The 14760-nt window shown below is 44.3% G+C and overlaps 1 protein-coding gene across 1 annotated transcript in view; it reads right to left on the bottom strand.

The window, feature by feature from the left end:
• LOC126412669 (endochitinase-like) overlaps positions 1 to 6453 on the bottom strand; it is a 90151-nt gene extending 83698 nt beyond the window's left edge. The window contains exon 1 of the mRNA XM_050082372.1: positions 6282 to 6453. Coding sequence (XP_049938329.1) covers positions 6282 to 6299 — 18 coding nt within the window. The 5' untranslated portion in view covers positions 6300 to 6453. The remainder of the gene's footprint in view (positions 1 to 6281) is intronic.
• Positions 6454 to 14760: the final 8307 nt, after the last annotated feature.

Here is a 14760-nt window from a genome sequence, read left to right as displayed (position 1 = left end):
GTGTATTTTTAAATAGACACCCCGTATTATTTCATATGCAATCAATAGCATGAAAAATCACAAACATAATAGAGTTGGTTGCATCGCAATACATCAATTACATCCCGAGAAATTGCGAAGCGAAGTTGACGCTTGAAATACACTCCTGGAAATTGAAATAAGAACACCGTGAATTCATTGTCCCAGGAAGGGGAAACTTTATTGACACATTCCTGGGGTCAGATACATCACATGATCACACTGACAGAACCACAGGCACATAGACACAGGCAACAGAGCATGCACAATGTCGGCACTAGTACAGTGTATATCCACCTTTCGCAGCAATGCAGGCTGCTATTCTCCCATGGAGACGATCGTAGAGATGCTGGATGTAGTCCTGTGGAACGGCTTGCCATGCCATTTCCACCTGGCGCCTCAGTTGGACCAGCGTTCGTGCTGGACGTGCAGACCGCGTGAGACGACGCTTCATCCAGTCCCAAACATGCTCAATGGGGGACAGATCCGGAGATCTTGCTGGCCAGGGTAGTTGACTTACACCTTCTAGAGCACGTTGGGTGGCACGGGATACATGCGGACGTGCATTGTCCTGTTGGAACAGCAAGTTCCCTTGCCGGTCTAGGAATAGTAGAACGATGGGTTCGATGACGGTTTGGATGTACCGTGCACTATTCAGTGTCCCCTCGACGATCACCAGTGGTGTACGGCCAGTGTAGGAGATCGCTCCCCACACCATGATGCCGGGTGTTGGCCCTGTGTGCCTCGGTCGTATGCAGTCCTGATTGTGGTGCTCACCTGCACGGCGCCAAACACGCATACGACCATCATTGGCACCAAGGCAGAAGCGAGTCTCATCGCTGAAGACGACACGTCTCCATTCGTCCCTCCATTCACGCCTGTCGCGACACCACTGGAGGCGGGCTGCACGATGTTGGGGCGTGAGCGGAAGACGGCCTAACGGTGTGCGGGACCGTAGCCCAGCTTCATGGAGACGGTTGCGAATGGTCCTCGCCGATACCCCAGGAGCAACAGTGTCCCTAATTTTCTGGGAAGTGGCGGTGCGGTCCCCTACGGCACTGCGTAGGATCCTACGGTCTTGGCGTGCATCCGTGCGTCGCTGCGGTCCGGTCCCAAGTCGACGGGCACGTGCACCTTCCGCCGACCACTGGCGACAACATCGATGTACTGTGGAGACCTCACGCCCCACGTGTTGAGCAATTCGGCGGTACGTCCACCCGGCCTCCCGCATGCCCACTATACGCCCTCGCTCAAAGTCCGTCAACTGCACATACGGTTCACGTCCACGCTGTCGCGGCATGCTACCAGTGTTAAAGACTGCGATGGAGCTCCGTATGCCACGGCAAACTGGCTGACACTGTCGGCGGCGGTGCACAAATGCTGCGCAGCTAGCGCCATTCGACGGCCAACACCGCGGTTCCTGGTGTGTCCGCTGTGCCGTGCGTGTGATCATTGCTTGTACAGCCCTCTCGCAGTGTCCGGAGCAAGTATGGTGGGTCTGACACACCGGTGTCGATGTGTTCTTTTTTCCATTTCCAGGAGTGTATACGAAGCGCACAGCTAGCGCACGTCCTGAGACTCAAGCGTGCACCTTAAGCTGCCGGTAATCGTGCTGTGAATGACGTACTACGTCAGTGGAGTGTTAATGTATGGTGTGGTATTGTATGATAACACATCATTGGTCAATATTTCATTGATGGCACTCCTAAGGGAGGATACTTTAGCCCCTTTTGAGCTGTACCTTACCTGAACCAGTCCACCTCTTATAATGTGTCAAATAAGGCGGTATCAGAATGATGGATGTCCTGCGCATAATATTTATTGTTGCGAAATGAGAACTAGAGGTACAATTAGTGATAACACACTTGGTTTCACGTTTCTAAACTTCATAAGTTTTGAAATATGTGGCTTGTAAAGGATAGCAACGGCGTCGCAGTTTCTGACGTAATGCATCGCATGCAGTACTGTGCTCAGAGCAGGGGCTGCCTGCACTGGCTCCTGTATCCTGCTGTAAACATACCAATATCACCACGGCACGCTCTACCTTCAGTGTACAAGTTTCTGCTTATCTGGTCTGCTGAACTGCTCTCGTACTGTAACGTAATTCACATACGTTGCTACATTAAAACCTGTTTTCTCGTGACTTGTTACATTTGCAGTCATCTAGTCGATATTCCGGCCTTGAGCGAGAAGAAAAACTGGATATTATTTTAATTTATGGCGAATGTCACAGAAATGCAACCGCAGCTGTGAGACTGTATGCCGAACGCTACCCGGATCGGCCGAACGCTACCCAGATCAGCGGTGTCCGTCACGTCGAACCATTGGCAACATCTGCAAGATACTCACGGAAATGGTAAGCTGGGCTCCCACAAAACGTCAACGTACAAGCCAGCGACTGGCAATGGAAACGAAATTGCTGTTCTGGATGCTGTAGCGCACAATCTTCAGGTATGTGTACGAGAAATTGCACGAAGTGTAGGAATAAGTCACAGTAGTGTGTGCAGAATCTTGCATCGGCATCGGTTTCATCCGTTCCATATCTCACTGCGCCAAGAACTGTACGGGAATGACTTTGAATCCCGCATTGCAGTCTGTCGTTTTGCACTTCAGCAGTTGCAAGGTAATCCAGTATTCCTCAGCTATACGTTGTTTACGGACGAGGCTTCATTTACAAATCATCGTAATGATGCGGAACATGCACTACTGGTCCGTGCAAAATCCCCACTGGATTCGCCAAGTTGTTCATCAACGACAGTGAAGCGTCAGTGTTTGGTGCGGTATCAAAGACAACTGTATTGTGGGTCCCTATTTTTACCGCGGAACACTGAATGGACAGCGATAGGCATCATTTCTTCAACACACTAGCGCTCCTCATGGAGGATCTAGGACTGGAAACTCGTCTATCAACGTGGTTCCAACGTGATGGATGTCCCGCACACAATGCAGAAGTTGCCAGAGACGTTCTAGATGCGACATTTCCAAATAGGTGGATGGGGCGGGGATGTACTGTGCGATGACCAGCACGGTCCCCCGATTTGACGCCAGTAGACTTCTTTCTCCGGGGCGCAGTGAGAGACAGAGTGTATCAAGTGTGCTTCTCCACTCCTTATACACAACACACAACAGTTTCACAGTAGGTTTACACCGGGTGGTTACAATTAAAGCGTAGCTATTCGCGTATGTCCAGTGAAGGCTATGACTATCGTATGGCAGCGAAACTTGGCAGCAATTCTAATGCATTAATGCGGAACCGATTTACGCTAGCAAAAAACAATAGTTCCAATTTTGGCCACCAGGTGCAAATCTGGCTCTCTGAATGCAAGAAAGATGTATAGAAATGAGTCAATATGTAACGGATTAGGAGTGGAACATGGGCAGAAAGGTTCGAACAAGTCAGAAAGCCATATTGTTGATTTTATTAGTAACTGCTGCTTAAACAGTTTGTTCAGTATGAGCACTGGAAATGTCAACGAGGTGTTGTGAAGTGCCAGATTTGCACCAGGTGACCAAAGTTGGAACTAATTTTTTTTCCATTGTATATTGTTTCGCATTAAAGCATTAGGGAATCCGACAAGCTTCGCTGCCATATGATAATTGCAGCTCACACTAAACCTCCGTAAACAGCTGTACTTCAGTTATAACCACCCGGTACACGCCTGCCGCTTGCAATAAACAGAAGATAATCGCTTTCTTTGATCAAATCTAAAGGCAAGGCGTTAGCTTTGATCATATAGACACTACATCAGATATTTTCGGTTGTGCATAAGTTTCTAGCATTTTTGCATAATTTTAATAAACACAACAGGTACACATAACAAGAGACTTTAGTCATCAATTATATATTACCCTTCACTATTTACAACAGTCTGCCAACGTTGGAGCGCTTTTGCGATTCGGAGACTGTAGAAATCACGTGGTTTTGAGGCTGTGTTCGGAGCGCATTTTCACCCGGAGAGGAAGTTCCTTGAGGTTATTCGATTGAGCAGCATTGCTTCACGTGGCCTTCCTGGTCGTTGTTCTTGGACAGCGGCTACAAGACGTCTCAACTGTTGACAATAAATGTCAGTAGCGATGGTTACCCTTGGGGAAGCAATTCGTAGTAGTCCTGCATCACACCGTCGCTGTTCCACCACATTATCTTTTGTGGAGCTTTGTACTGGGTGTTGCTGCTTTGTTTAGATTCAGTCATTTCTTTCTTTTTCTTATGTTAGCGTAAAAACACCATTTCTCGTCACCAATGACGATACAGGATAGGAACAGTCGGTATTGTTCAAGAGCCAATTGATGAGCAAGCAGAGATGCACACATGCCCATCTACTGATTTTTTTATTTTATTTTTTATTTTGGCTTAGAGCATGTGGCGTCCACACACCCGCTTTTTGAAACTTCTCCTTCGAATGTAAATGTCACACGATGGTGGAATGATCATAGTTCATCACATTTCTCTATTACAATGATGTGAATCATTGTGGATTAAAGCGTTTAAACGTTGTATCAAACCCCGAAGATCTTCCTGAATGTGGGTAGTCACTAATATCAAAACTATCCTCCTTAAAATGAGATAATCATTTTCAAAAAATGGCTCTGAGCACTATGGGACTTAACATCTATGGTCATCAGTCCCCTAGAACTACTTAAACCTAACTAACCTAAGGACAGCACACAACAGCCAGTCATCACGAGGCAGAGAAAATAGAAAATCATTTTCTTGCCGTGCTCTGTGCAGTGACATTACCCTCATACATGATGCAAACGATCCTGGCTGAATAGACAGCTATCGCCTATCTATTGAACCCAGACAGAAGAATATGTCGGAAATGTTCCATTTCTCCACTTGACACCCATTTTATAGTGTCCACAGCTCACTATCTCCAAATGACAATATGTCAACTCAGATAGCATCAGTAAACTACAATTAAAAATGACAATCGATAAATAAACTCATAGCAACAGGAATACCAAAGTGCAAAACAGAAACTCTACGATCTTAGACACCAACGTAATGTTTGACAAAGCAGCTTTGTGAAAGAAAGATGATAGTTACTACCGGCTATTCTACTGACTCTTTGCAACACAGACAGTACTCACATATACCACCGAACAAACAGCTAAATTATATCATTCTACGACTCATGGTATAGGAGATACGACGTCATAAACATTGAAATATGTGAAAAAGTGGCCTTGCTTGAAATGGAGTGCGAATTGCCTAGACTATACTCATCCAGTGTTTGATAATGAGAGGCTTAGCGGATTCCAGAAAACTTTAAACATAACTACAAATGTTTTCTTAAGTTTCTTCTCGCTTAAGTCTTAACATCAAGTATTTGGTAATTTCCAAGAATGATTGCCTATCGAAGTCGTGGGGTCCAAACGATACATATCGAACGTGCGATCGTAAATCGATCATGCGAGTCCATTGGCGGGTGTTGTGATCAATTATTTGTGATCGTAATTCTTATCTGTTTTCCGTCCTTCCTTTAGTTGCTCTAAATTACATACCTCCACGAATTGTTTGTGAGTTGCTAGAGAAACCTAGACGATTTATGTCGTTAGTGAGTGGGATGTATGGTGTTCTTGACGTTTCTTCGGCGGATTCTCTCACACGGAAAAATGTAATTCCATGTTTATCCAGCGTAGAAAATTGTTCCACTATTTGTCGCAAATATGGAGTACTATCGGATGAGGAAAGAAGGGACTGTGTAGACTGTGGTGGTGCGAAGTGTGTAAAACTTCGTAAGAACAGTTTCGATGCTGAAATACCGTTACAGTTTCATTGCGGAGAGTGCGGAAAATGAACGAGTATCAGGAAGAATACATGGTTCGACTCTACCAAATTATCCATCCAGACTACCGTAATGGAATTTCACATGACGACAACACCGACGACGAGTGAGGTAAGTTGTCTTCTTTGCAATTACAAGTATTTTTGTAACGCTCTTCTTTTGTCGTTGCTGCAATGACCACTGTAAACATACTCACAACCCCCGCCACCGGAGTCGCATGATCGATTTACGATCGCACGTTCGATATGTATCGACTTCGATAGGCATTCATTCCTCGAAATTACCAAATATTTAACACAGTCCCTCATTTTAAAGTATTCAGAAGTCTGAAGCTGCTTTACACGATAGTGATCGATTCTTTAAAGAACTGGGATTTACTGGTTGGAGCGGATGGCAGTGATTTTGAAATATAGCAAAGATGAAAAGACGGCCAGGTAGCCGGTAGCGAGTGGCGTGTGACGGCGGAGTACTGACCTGCGTAGCCGCGCGCATGCTGTTTGTTGGTAGCTGGCGACTGCGGACTGGCGGGGGACGATCTGCCGCATCTCGGCCTCGGACGGCGCGTCAAACCCGCCCACAGTGCGCAAGCGCGCCAGCCGGCCGTTTAGCCGCCGTCCGCCGAGGTCAAGGAACACCAGCCACCTGCCTTACCGTCGAGGACGTTGCTACTGCACAGGGGCAACCCAGGGAGCAGTAGAATCGCACACGCGTCACCCGTCCGGCCGACCGACAAAATAGACCTGTGTAGGTATTTTGACCGACCGACCGACGAACTTTACTTGTCGGAATGTCGAGGTTAGCACTATCGACAGCCGACGAACCTTCCCCCCCCCCCCCCCCCCCCCTTCCCGCCACGCCGACGCAACAAATTTTGCCGTGTGTAGTACTGTCGTGCCAAAGTCCCTACAAAAGTTCGCTTTCGCCACTGCGCGTCGGTTTCAGTGCTGTTCTAATATACGTGACAGGGTGCGAGGTGGACGACCCTTTAAAGACAAAGTTTCTGGAGGAATTTAAAGATTGCAGATGTTTGTGGGACACGTCGCGCGAGGATTACAGCAATATGGAAGCAAGAAATGAAGCACTGTTTTCAACGGTTCTGAAATGGTTTCGTGTGGCACATAGAAAAAAATCCGTAGACCTCTTGTACTTCTGCCTTTACGTTTTGTTTTCGATATTTATCGGTAACGAAATTTAAAAACTGAAATATCGACATTCAACGGTTGTTGATTCATGAAATGTACTTGCTTCATTCTTTTGCTAAATAGAGGTCTAGCCTACATGCAAGCCCTATGCTATGAAGAGCAAAAGTGTCTTTTTTTTAGTTCTAACTGTTGCTAAATGCTTTATTTCTCATTTATCCGGTATTGTATTTAGTAGATGGCGTGTGCCACCACCATGCGTAGTCTCTCTTCTTCGATTTTGAAAAGAGTTTCTTAAACTTACAGTTCATCTTTTATGCTACGTACATGAATTAATTAAGTTTACATGAAGGTCTTTTGTTTTGCTTATTTTGCTTTACCATGATGTATTTCCTTATTCAATTATAAATCACGCTGCAGGTTTCAGGAATCATTCTAGTTAACAGTTGTGGGGATTCAACAGCACTGGATTTGAGGACCACTTAACTTCGGCCAGCGACTAGAAATCGTAAAGTTCTCCTTGCAGCTTACAACCTCTCTCATGACTGAATTCTTTTTGTTAAGAATATATATTATCCCTCTCTTTCTGTGGTTATTACTTGCGCCAGGCTCCCTGCAAATTATTTCAAATGCTTTCGGCGAAATGTAATGCAGGCTGTTCAATGACCTAGAATAAATCGTACCTTTGAAAGTATGCATTTTTTGACGAAATAAAATTAGTGTAGCTTTGCACTTTAGTTAATTGAATAACTTGAAATGATTCTTTCTGCTCCGGCTGTGGTGATATGTTATACAAAAAAATAAATTTAAATACGCCGCGTAATGGTAGCCAATTTTTGCCAGTCAAAGATCACCGCTGCTCGCTTCGCAGCGACTGAAAAAATTCTAAATAACTTCTTGCAATTATTAATTCAGGAAAAATTGTTTGCATGGGTTCTTTAAGTAACACAATGCACTCACTTCTTGTAAATATATTTCCACTAAGCACAGAATACACACTTGAATTATTCGCTACGTACGAGAACAAATAAGAAAAAACGCTACCGCTTTACAATATCAAGCGTACCTTACATACAGCAGTAGAAAAGATCTGACTCGAAGTGATTTTAAATATATTTTTTTCTCTTATAAATAATGACAAAGTTAGCAATCGATATAATCTTCTTTGAAGCTAATTTAATACATTTTCATTATTAAGTTGTCGTTTATTTCCATATAATATTATTCAGATTCCTTTCATTATTTACTTCAAATATATCGGCTTGAATATTTCAAAAGGGACACTATAAATTGTTTGATGATGTTCAGCCCCGAAATGCATGATTCATCCCATTACGAAAATTGGTTCAGCTGCTCAAGGAAAACAACGTGGGCGAACTTCTTTCCATGAATTAGCCACTTCTTTGCCCATAGTTTTCTTGATATGTAAATTGAAGGTGGAGAGGGGAAGAAAAGAACGGAAAGGAGGGGATCTGTCAGCTACATCGGGACATTACGCGGAATCAGCGGCGACGAGTGAAAATGTGTACCGGCCTGGGATTTGAACCCGGGATCTGCTGCTTATCAGGCAGATGCGTTAACTACTGCACCATATGGGACACAGCATAAGCGCAACTGTGCAGACTATCTTGGCACGCCTCAAGGCCAACCCACATTTCCATCGAGGGCCATCTACCCGCAGTCCCTTTTCTTTTCTTCTAAATGTTCAAACGTATAAATGTATGTGAATTCCTAAGGGACCAAACTGCTGAGGTCATTGATCCGTAGACTTAACACACAAACTAACTTATGCTAAGAACAACACACACATCCCCGCCCGAGGGAGGACTCGAACCTTCGGCGGGAGGGACCGCGCAATCCGTGACATGGCGCCTCAAACCGCACGGCCACTCCGCGCGTCGTAGTTTCCTCCTAGTTCGCTACCCTGTGATTCCCACAGGAGGTCGGACGTATTCGTGCATCTGCACTGAAGAAGGTGGATCCCTTGCCTAGCTAAGTGTATCAATGATATGAACACGGACACGGGCGAAAGAACAGACACCATGCTTTCATATAATCACAGCTTTCTGTTGGCTTTTTTTTTGTCTTGTTACCTCTAAAACAGCCAAGGCAAAACTCAATTTTTGTTTCTGTGTAAAACCAAGCGGAATCTCTTTGAACATAAACTCAAGGTACATAAGGTAAAAAAATCACGACAAAAGGACACAGTGCTGTCGGTCGCGACGAATGTAGGCTGCCACTAAATTGGTGGGTCAGCCGATATATTGTTGCGTTTGTAGGGGCTTCGCGGAGTCAACATTCAGAACATACATTGCATCCAACGTCACGTGACTATGCCAGCCGTAAAGTTTGTTCTTAAGTGCCCCGCAGCATTTGAAAGTCATTGAATCATTGGCACAGACAGATCCCATTCAACAGTATCACGAATCTTGTATACACGCCCAAAGTACACCCACGTTGTCGGCGGCTCTCGCATTGCATGCTGATATTGGCAATTCATTGACATTGGCCGTAGCCAAGCAGATGATAACATACAGTAGCCAAGGAGAATAGCTAAATCTAATGACTTCTTTTGGCAGTAGGTACGAATTGATTACATATTTTTGTTTTCGGTATGGAGTGCGCCATAATAATTGTTAGTGATGTGGTTTTATGAATTTTAAGTTTGCTCTGATTTTTTTAGTGACTGGAAAAACCCAAATGTGCTCACACCTAAGCCTGAGGCCTAGGTCAGGTTGGAATTCGGTAATCTGCTTGTTGGTTGGCGAAGCCAACAAATCTCAACACGAAAGCGTTTATAATATTACTGGTACTTTAAAAAATGTAATATTATATTTATCGCTTTTACTGGTGGCAAAGCTTCTGAAATGGTAAAATGACGCATAGAAAATTTTTACTTGTGGATAATGAAATTATATATCCCGCCAACCAGCATCAGATTCCCATCAGACCGACGAAAACGTGTTGACCGACGGCATTATTGAGAGGCCAGTGACAGGTCTCAAAATTACGCAGTCTGCGTAATTGCATTTCCCGAATACTGATAGAAACGACCAGTAAAGGAATCTCAGGGACGCTGAAATAAAAGTTTGATAAAGTAACAGCCGATTGAACACTAGCGTTCGATTGTGGCCACCAAACAATTCGTCGGCAACTCTGCTTCGCTGCTACCTGAAAAAGTTCTAAAATGCAGCATAATAGTTTGATATGTGGAATTAATGAAAAGGGAAAGTAGATTGTTAATTTAAACATGGCTGTTGTAATTAAATTAGCGTAACTATTTAATCAAAAGTTATGGATACAAGAACGACGCTTACATTTTGTGAAACGCCGTCGAAAACTATCGAGAGAGAGAGAGAGAGAGAGAGAGAGAGAGAGAGAGCTCACAGCTTCTGCTTTTATATAACCCAAAAGCAAATTGCGGCAACGGCCTTCATCTTGCTTTACAGTTGTGATAAATAAACATTTCTCTGGAACATTCTTTAGCGTAAAAGCAAAAGAATACATTCCTTACATTAAATCGTGACCTTTTCTTCTTACTTTGCAGATTTATTTACACAGAAAAAATTAATTCTTAATGTATTTTAGCGTTAATTAAAAGATTGGGTCATATTCTATTATTTAAAAAAGCAGCATTTCACGTTATTGCCATAATACACTGATTTATACCGTAGCTCGATGTATACTTTCGTGATTGCAATAATCTACTTGCATGTCTTATTTCCGATTCTACCGAGAATTCCAACCATTTGATTAAATTCTAAATTAATGGAACAATATCCCAGATAACTTTATTTACGAACCATTGAAAATTACAAACGACAACCTCATTACACATTTAAGTCTGACTCATGATTCATCGGGCCAACCGTTACAAGTAGCAGCAAGCAAGGGAAAAGCACCCGACACCGTAAGAGCACTTTTATCTCTATACGCGATTCACTGGCGTCGTAACAACTTGCATTCGATACCTGGAATGAACGTGGGTTAAAGCTTTGAAGAGATTAGTACAAAGCCCTTTCGCTTATAATCTTGTTCAAATCCTTTTCGCGGGTCAAGAAATGCTGTATCTACTTTCGTTGTCCCATGACTTCCAGAATCTCGTGTGAGAAAATCGCTAGTTGTGTTTAGTTAGACCGATGTTTAAGGAATCAAGCTGGTTGCCGTGAAGACGATCACTCTATTCGTTTAGCCTCCGTTAAGCTACAAATAAAATACCTAATACTAAAGAAAAGTTATAGAAATACTGCGATAGACACTGCTATATTTTTATTAGATTTTGTGCTGCTGTTTGTGGTATTCGTGAATATCTGTTTCTATGAATTATGCTGCAGGGGCATGCAGAAGTGAAACTTCGAATTTGGAGCTAAATTGCCGATGGGATTGAAATATTTTTCAGAGACAAATTTTTTCCGCTTTTAGCCTCTGGTACAATGCTTTTAATCTTCGTTCATCCGTAGAGAAACTAAAATATTACTCGCACGTAATCATCCACCACGTTTTAGGTACTACTGATAGTAACATCTAGTTTAAAATGTGGTTAATGGCTTCGTGATCTATGTAATCCGGAGGAAGTGAAAAATGCTCGAAATGTGTATTCTTTGAATGGATTGACAAGCAGCACACTTGTACATCACCGAATTGATATAAAATTGTCTCTTAAATATATAAAGCTACGCAATCACACAAATCAACTCTTCGGTATAAACTCTTTATTACACTGTGTCTCGTTATTTTCCAACCTACGAAGCACCTCTTACCAGTTTTATAACTGTTCAAAAATGGTTCAAATGGCTCTGAGCACTATGGGACTTAACATCTGAGGTCATCAATCCCCTGGAACGTAGAACTACTTAAACCTAACTAACCTAAGGACATCATACACATCCATACCCGAGGCAGGATTCGGATCTGCGACCGTAGCAGTGGCGCGGTTCCGGACTGAAACGCCTAGAACCGCTCGGCTTCGTAACTGTAAGCACACCTTTGTGGTAATGACCTGTATAAAGTAAGTTTCTCTCCTTTGGCGTATTTCGATTTGCAACCGTCGGACCATAAATGATTCACTAATAAATAAAGGTGTAAGAAAAGGTAACAGATGCTTAGTATTATATTTCCGCTCATAGCACAAAATGTAAACAGAGAGCGTTACATAAAAGTTATATAACGATCCCAGTTTGATGTTGGTGATCTAAGCAATACACGATGCTCAGTTCGCAGATATGCCTACTCTACAGAGCAGCTGAGAAAGGCAGCTGATTGCTATTACAGGCTTCTGAGACTGGTGATTGTTTCTAGTCGTAACGGACGCTACTTCCAGATAATGGGAGTGGCGGCGATGTTTCAACAGGAAACCACAGAACGATAGCACTAGGAGGAAGTTTTGTTCGTAGTGACCTGCTAGAAACCTGAACTGTAAACACTGTAGGCTCTGATATAACAATCTTTTCTGAACTACAAAGAGCATTTTACGAACCCGGAAGGAACAAATGGCCAGGTATGATGAGATACTGGATCTCTTGCTGTCAACAAGCCAAGGAGCGCAGCCGGAAAAAATTAGTACACTTGAGCAGACGACGTCGATTTTGATCCGGGGGCTTCTTATGCCACCTAGGAGATGGTAGATGTAGTGACAGTAGTTTCAACGTCGTCTGCCAACAATAGCGTAGTGGCATAGCTACCAGAGCGCCACCTGTGTCTACTCTTTAATAGGGAAAGCTCACAACAAGGAACGCTCAGTGTGGTGCAGGTGTGTATAACAGGCAACGATGACACGGAGACGCACTCGTCCTTCCTACAGCCAACTGATCGAGTTTGATAGGGGTCAAATTGTAGCCTTCCCAGTGGCGGTATGGTCCATTCGGAGAATCGCCAGATATTGGAGGCGCTGCATCAGTTGCGCAACGATGCTGGAATCAATTGTCACGTGAACATTCTCACACTCGTAGCCGAGGTTCTGGACGTTCATGCAGCACAGACGTGCGCCAGTACCGTCGTTTTGTAAGGGCAGCAGCAGCTACTACAGCACAGATAAGAGGGCTTGTGAGTTGCGAACCGGCTATTAGCAGTGCAGCTACAAGCCCGCATACCTCTAGGCCATCTTTCATTCATGCCACAGCATCGACGTGCACGGTTGCACTGCCACCGTTAAGGGTCACTTGGAAGATGGAATGGCGGCCAGTGATCTTCAGCGATGAAAGTAGATTCTGCCTGCACACAAGTGATGGTCGTTTGCGCACACGACGTAGATCTGGTGAGCGCTGTCTCGTGGAATGCATTCGTCCAAGACACACTAGCCCTACTCCAGGGCTGTGCTGAAACTCTCATTCACCCTTGGTGTTAATGGAAGGGACGCTTTGTGCAAAATGTTTGAGACTTGTTCTTTTGCCGTTTACCAACAGCGAGGTGATGAGTGGTTCCTAGAGGATAATGTTCGCCCACACACTTCCCCTGAAACTCAACGTGCTCTGCAAGACACGCAGCAACTTCCCTGGCTAGCACGATGTCCAGATTGGTCTCCAATCGAGCACGTTTTGGATAGGATGGGACTCGTGTGCCTTTTCAACCAACTGTTACAACCTACGTGAACAGGTCGAGCAGCCGTTGGATAGCGTATCCCAGGACAGTATTCGCCATTTGCACAGTCGACTGGATACCAGAGGCAGCGCCTGCGTTGCCGCCCATGGAAGGTACACCATGCACTACCTGGTACCTCAAAACCGCTTGTGCTATTGACCTGTAAATGTAATCATCTGATGTACTCCATATTCATTATTGCTACAATAAGAGTTGAGTGAATTGGAAACCTGTAAAAAGATGCATTAATTTTATCATCTGCTTCCTTTCGTTAGTGTTTAACCTGGCTAGTTAGCGGCTCTGTTGTACTCCAGTTTTGGCAAGTTTATTTTATTTAGCTTTGCAGCCGGATGCTCTTTCTGTCACCGCAGTCCTCAGGTACCTAAGGCAAGAAAGTCTTGTGTGACCCTGTCAGTGAACTGTGTAAGCTTTGATCTGTGTGTATCGATCGTACTTTAACTGTATGTGTATCGTACTTTCTGAGGCGCAAAGTGGGGTGCAGACCAGCATAAAAACCAGTCTCATAGTGGCGTGACGGAGTGCTGTCCTAGGGGGCCCGGGTTCGATTCCTGGCTGGTTCGGGGATTTTCTCCGCTCAGGGAGTGGGTGTTGTGATATCTTCATCATCATTTTATCCCCACCGTCGCGCAGGTCGCCCAATATGGCGTCGAATGTAATAAGACCTGCACCAAGGTGATCGGACCTACCCCGTCAGGGCCTCCCGGCCAATGACGCCAAACGCTCATTTCCATTCTTACCTGAGTAACAGTTCCAGCACGGACATTTCAACTCTTCTAAAGATGCCCAAGTCGGGACTGTTGATGATGTAGTTGTGAAAGTAGAAATGCGAAGAAATAACCACAGCTGAACCATGGCCATAGTAGTGTATCTCCTGGAGTGGTCATGAATGTGAAATTTATGAATTCCATGTAGTGATAATTGGCTCTGAGCACTATGGGACTTAACATCTCAGGCCATCAGTCCCCTAGAACTTAGAACTACTGAAACCTAACCAACCCAAGGACATCACACACATCCATGCCCGAGGCAGGATTCGAACCTGCGACCGCAGACTGAAGCGCCTAGAACCGCTCGGCCACCAGCGGCCGGGTAGTGATAATTATTGTATGAATAACTGGCGATTATGCCAGAGATTAAACAAATACATTGTGTTGCAATAAGTTCCATGGACATTCGAGATTATGTGACTGAACTTTTTTTTGTCTTCTCCTGTTCTT

Source organism: Schistocerca serialis, chromosome 7 (genome assembly GCF_023864345.2).
Source record: "Schistocerca serialis cubense isolate TAMUIC-IGC-003099 chromosome 7, iqSchSeri2.2, whole genome shotgun sequence".
In the NCBI taxonomy this organism is placed as follows: domain Eukaryota; kingdom Metazoa; phylum Arthropoda; class Insecta; order Orthoptera; family Acrididae; genus Schistocerca; species Schistocerca serialis.
The sequence above is the reverse complement of the archived record's forward strand: the minus strand, read 5'-3'. Positions and strand labels throughout refer to the sequence as shown.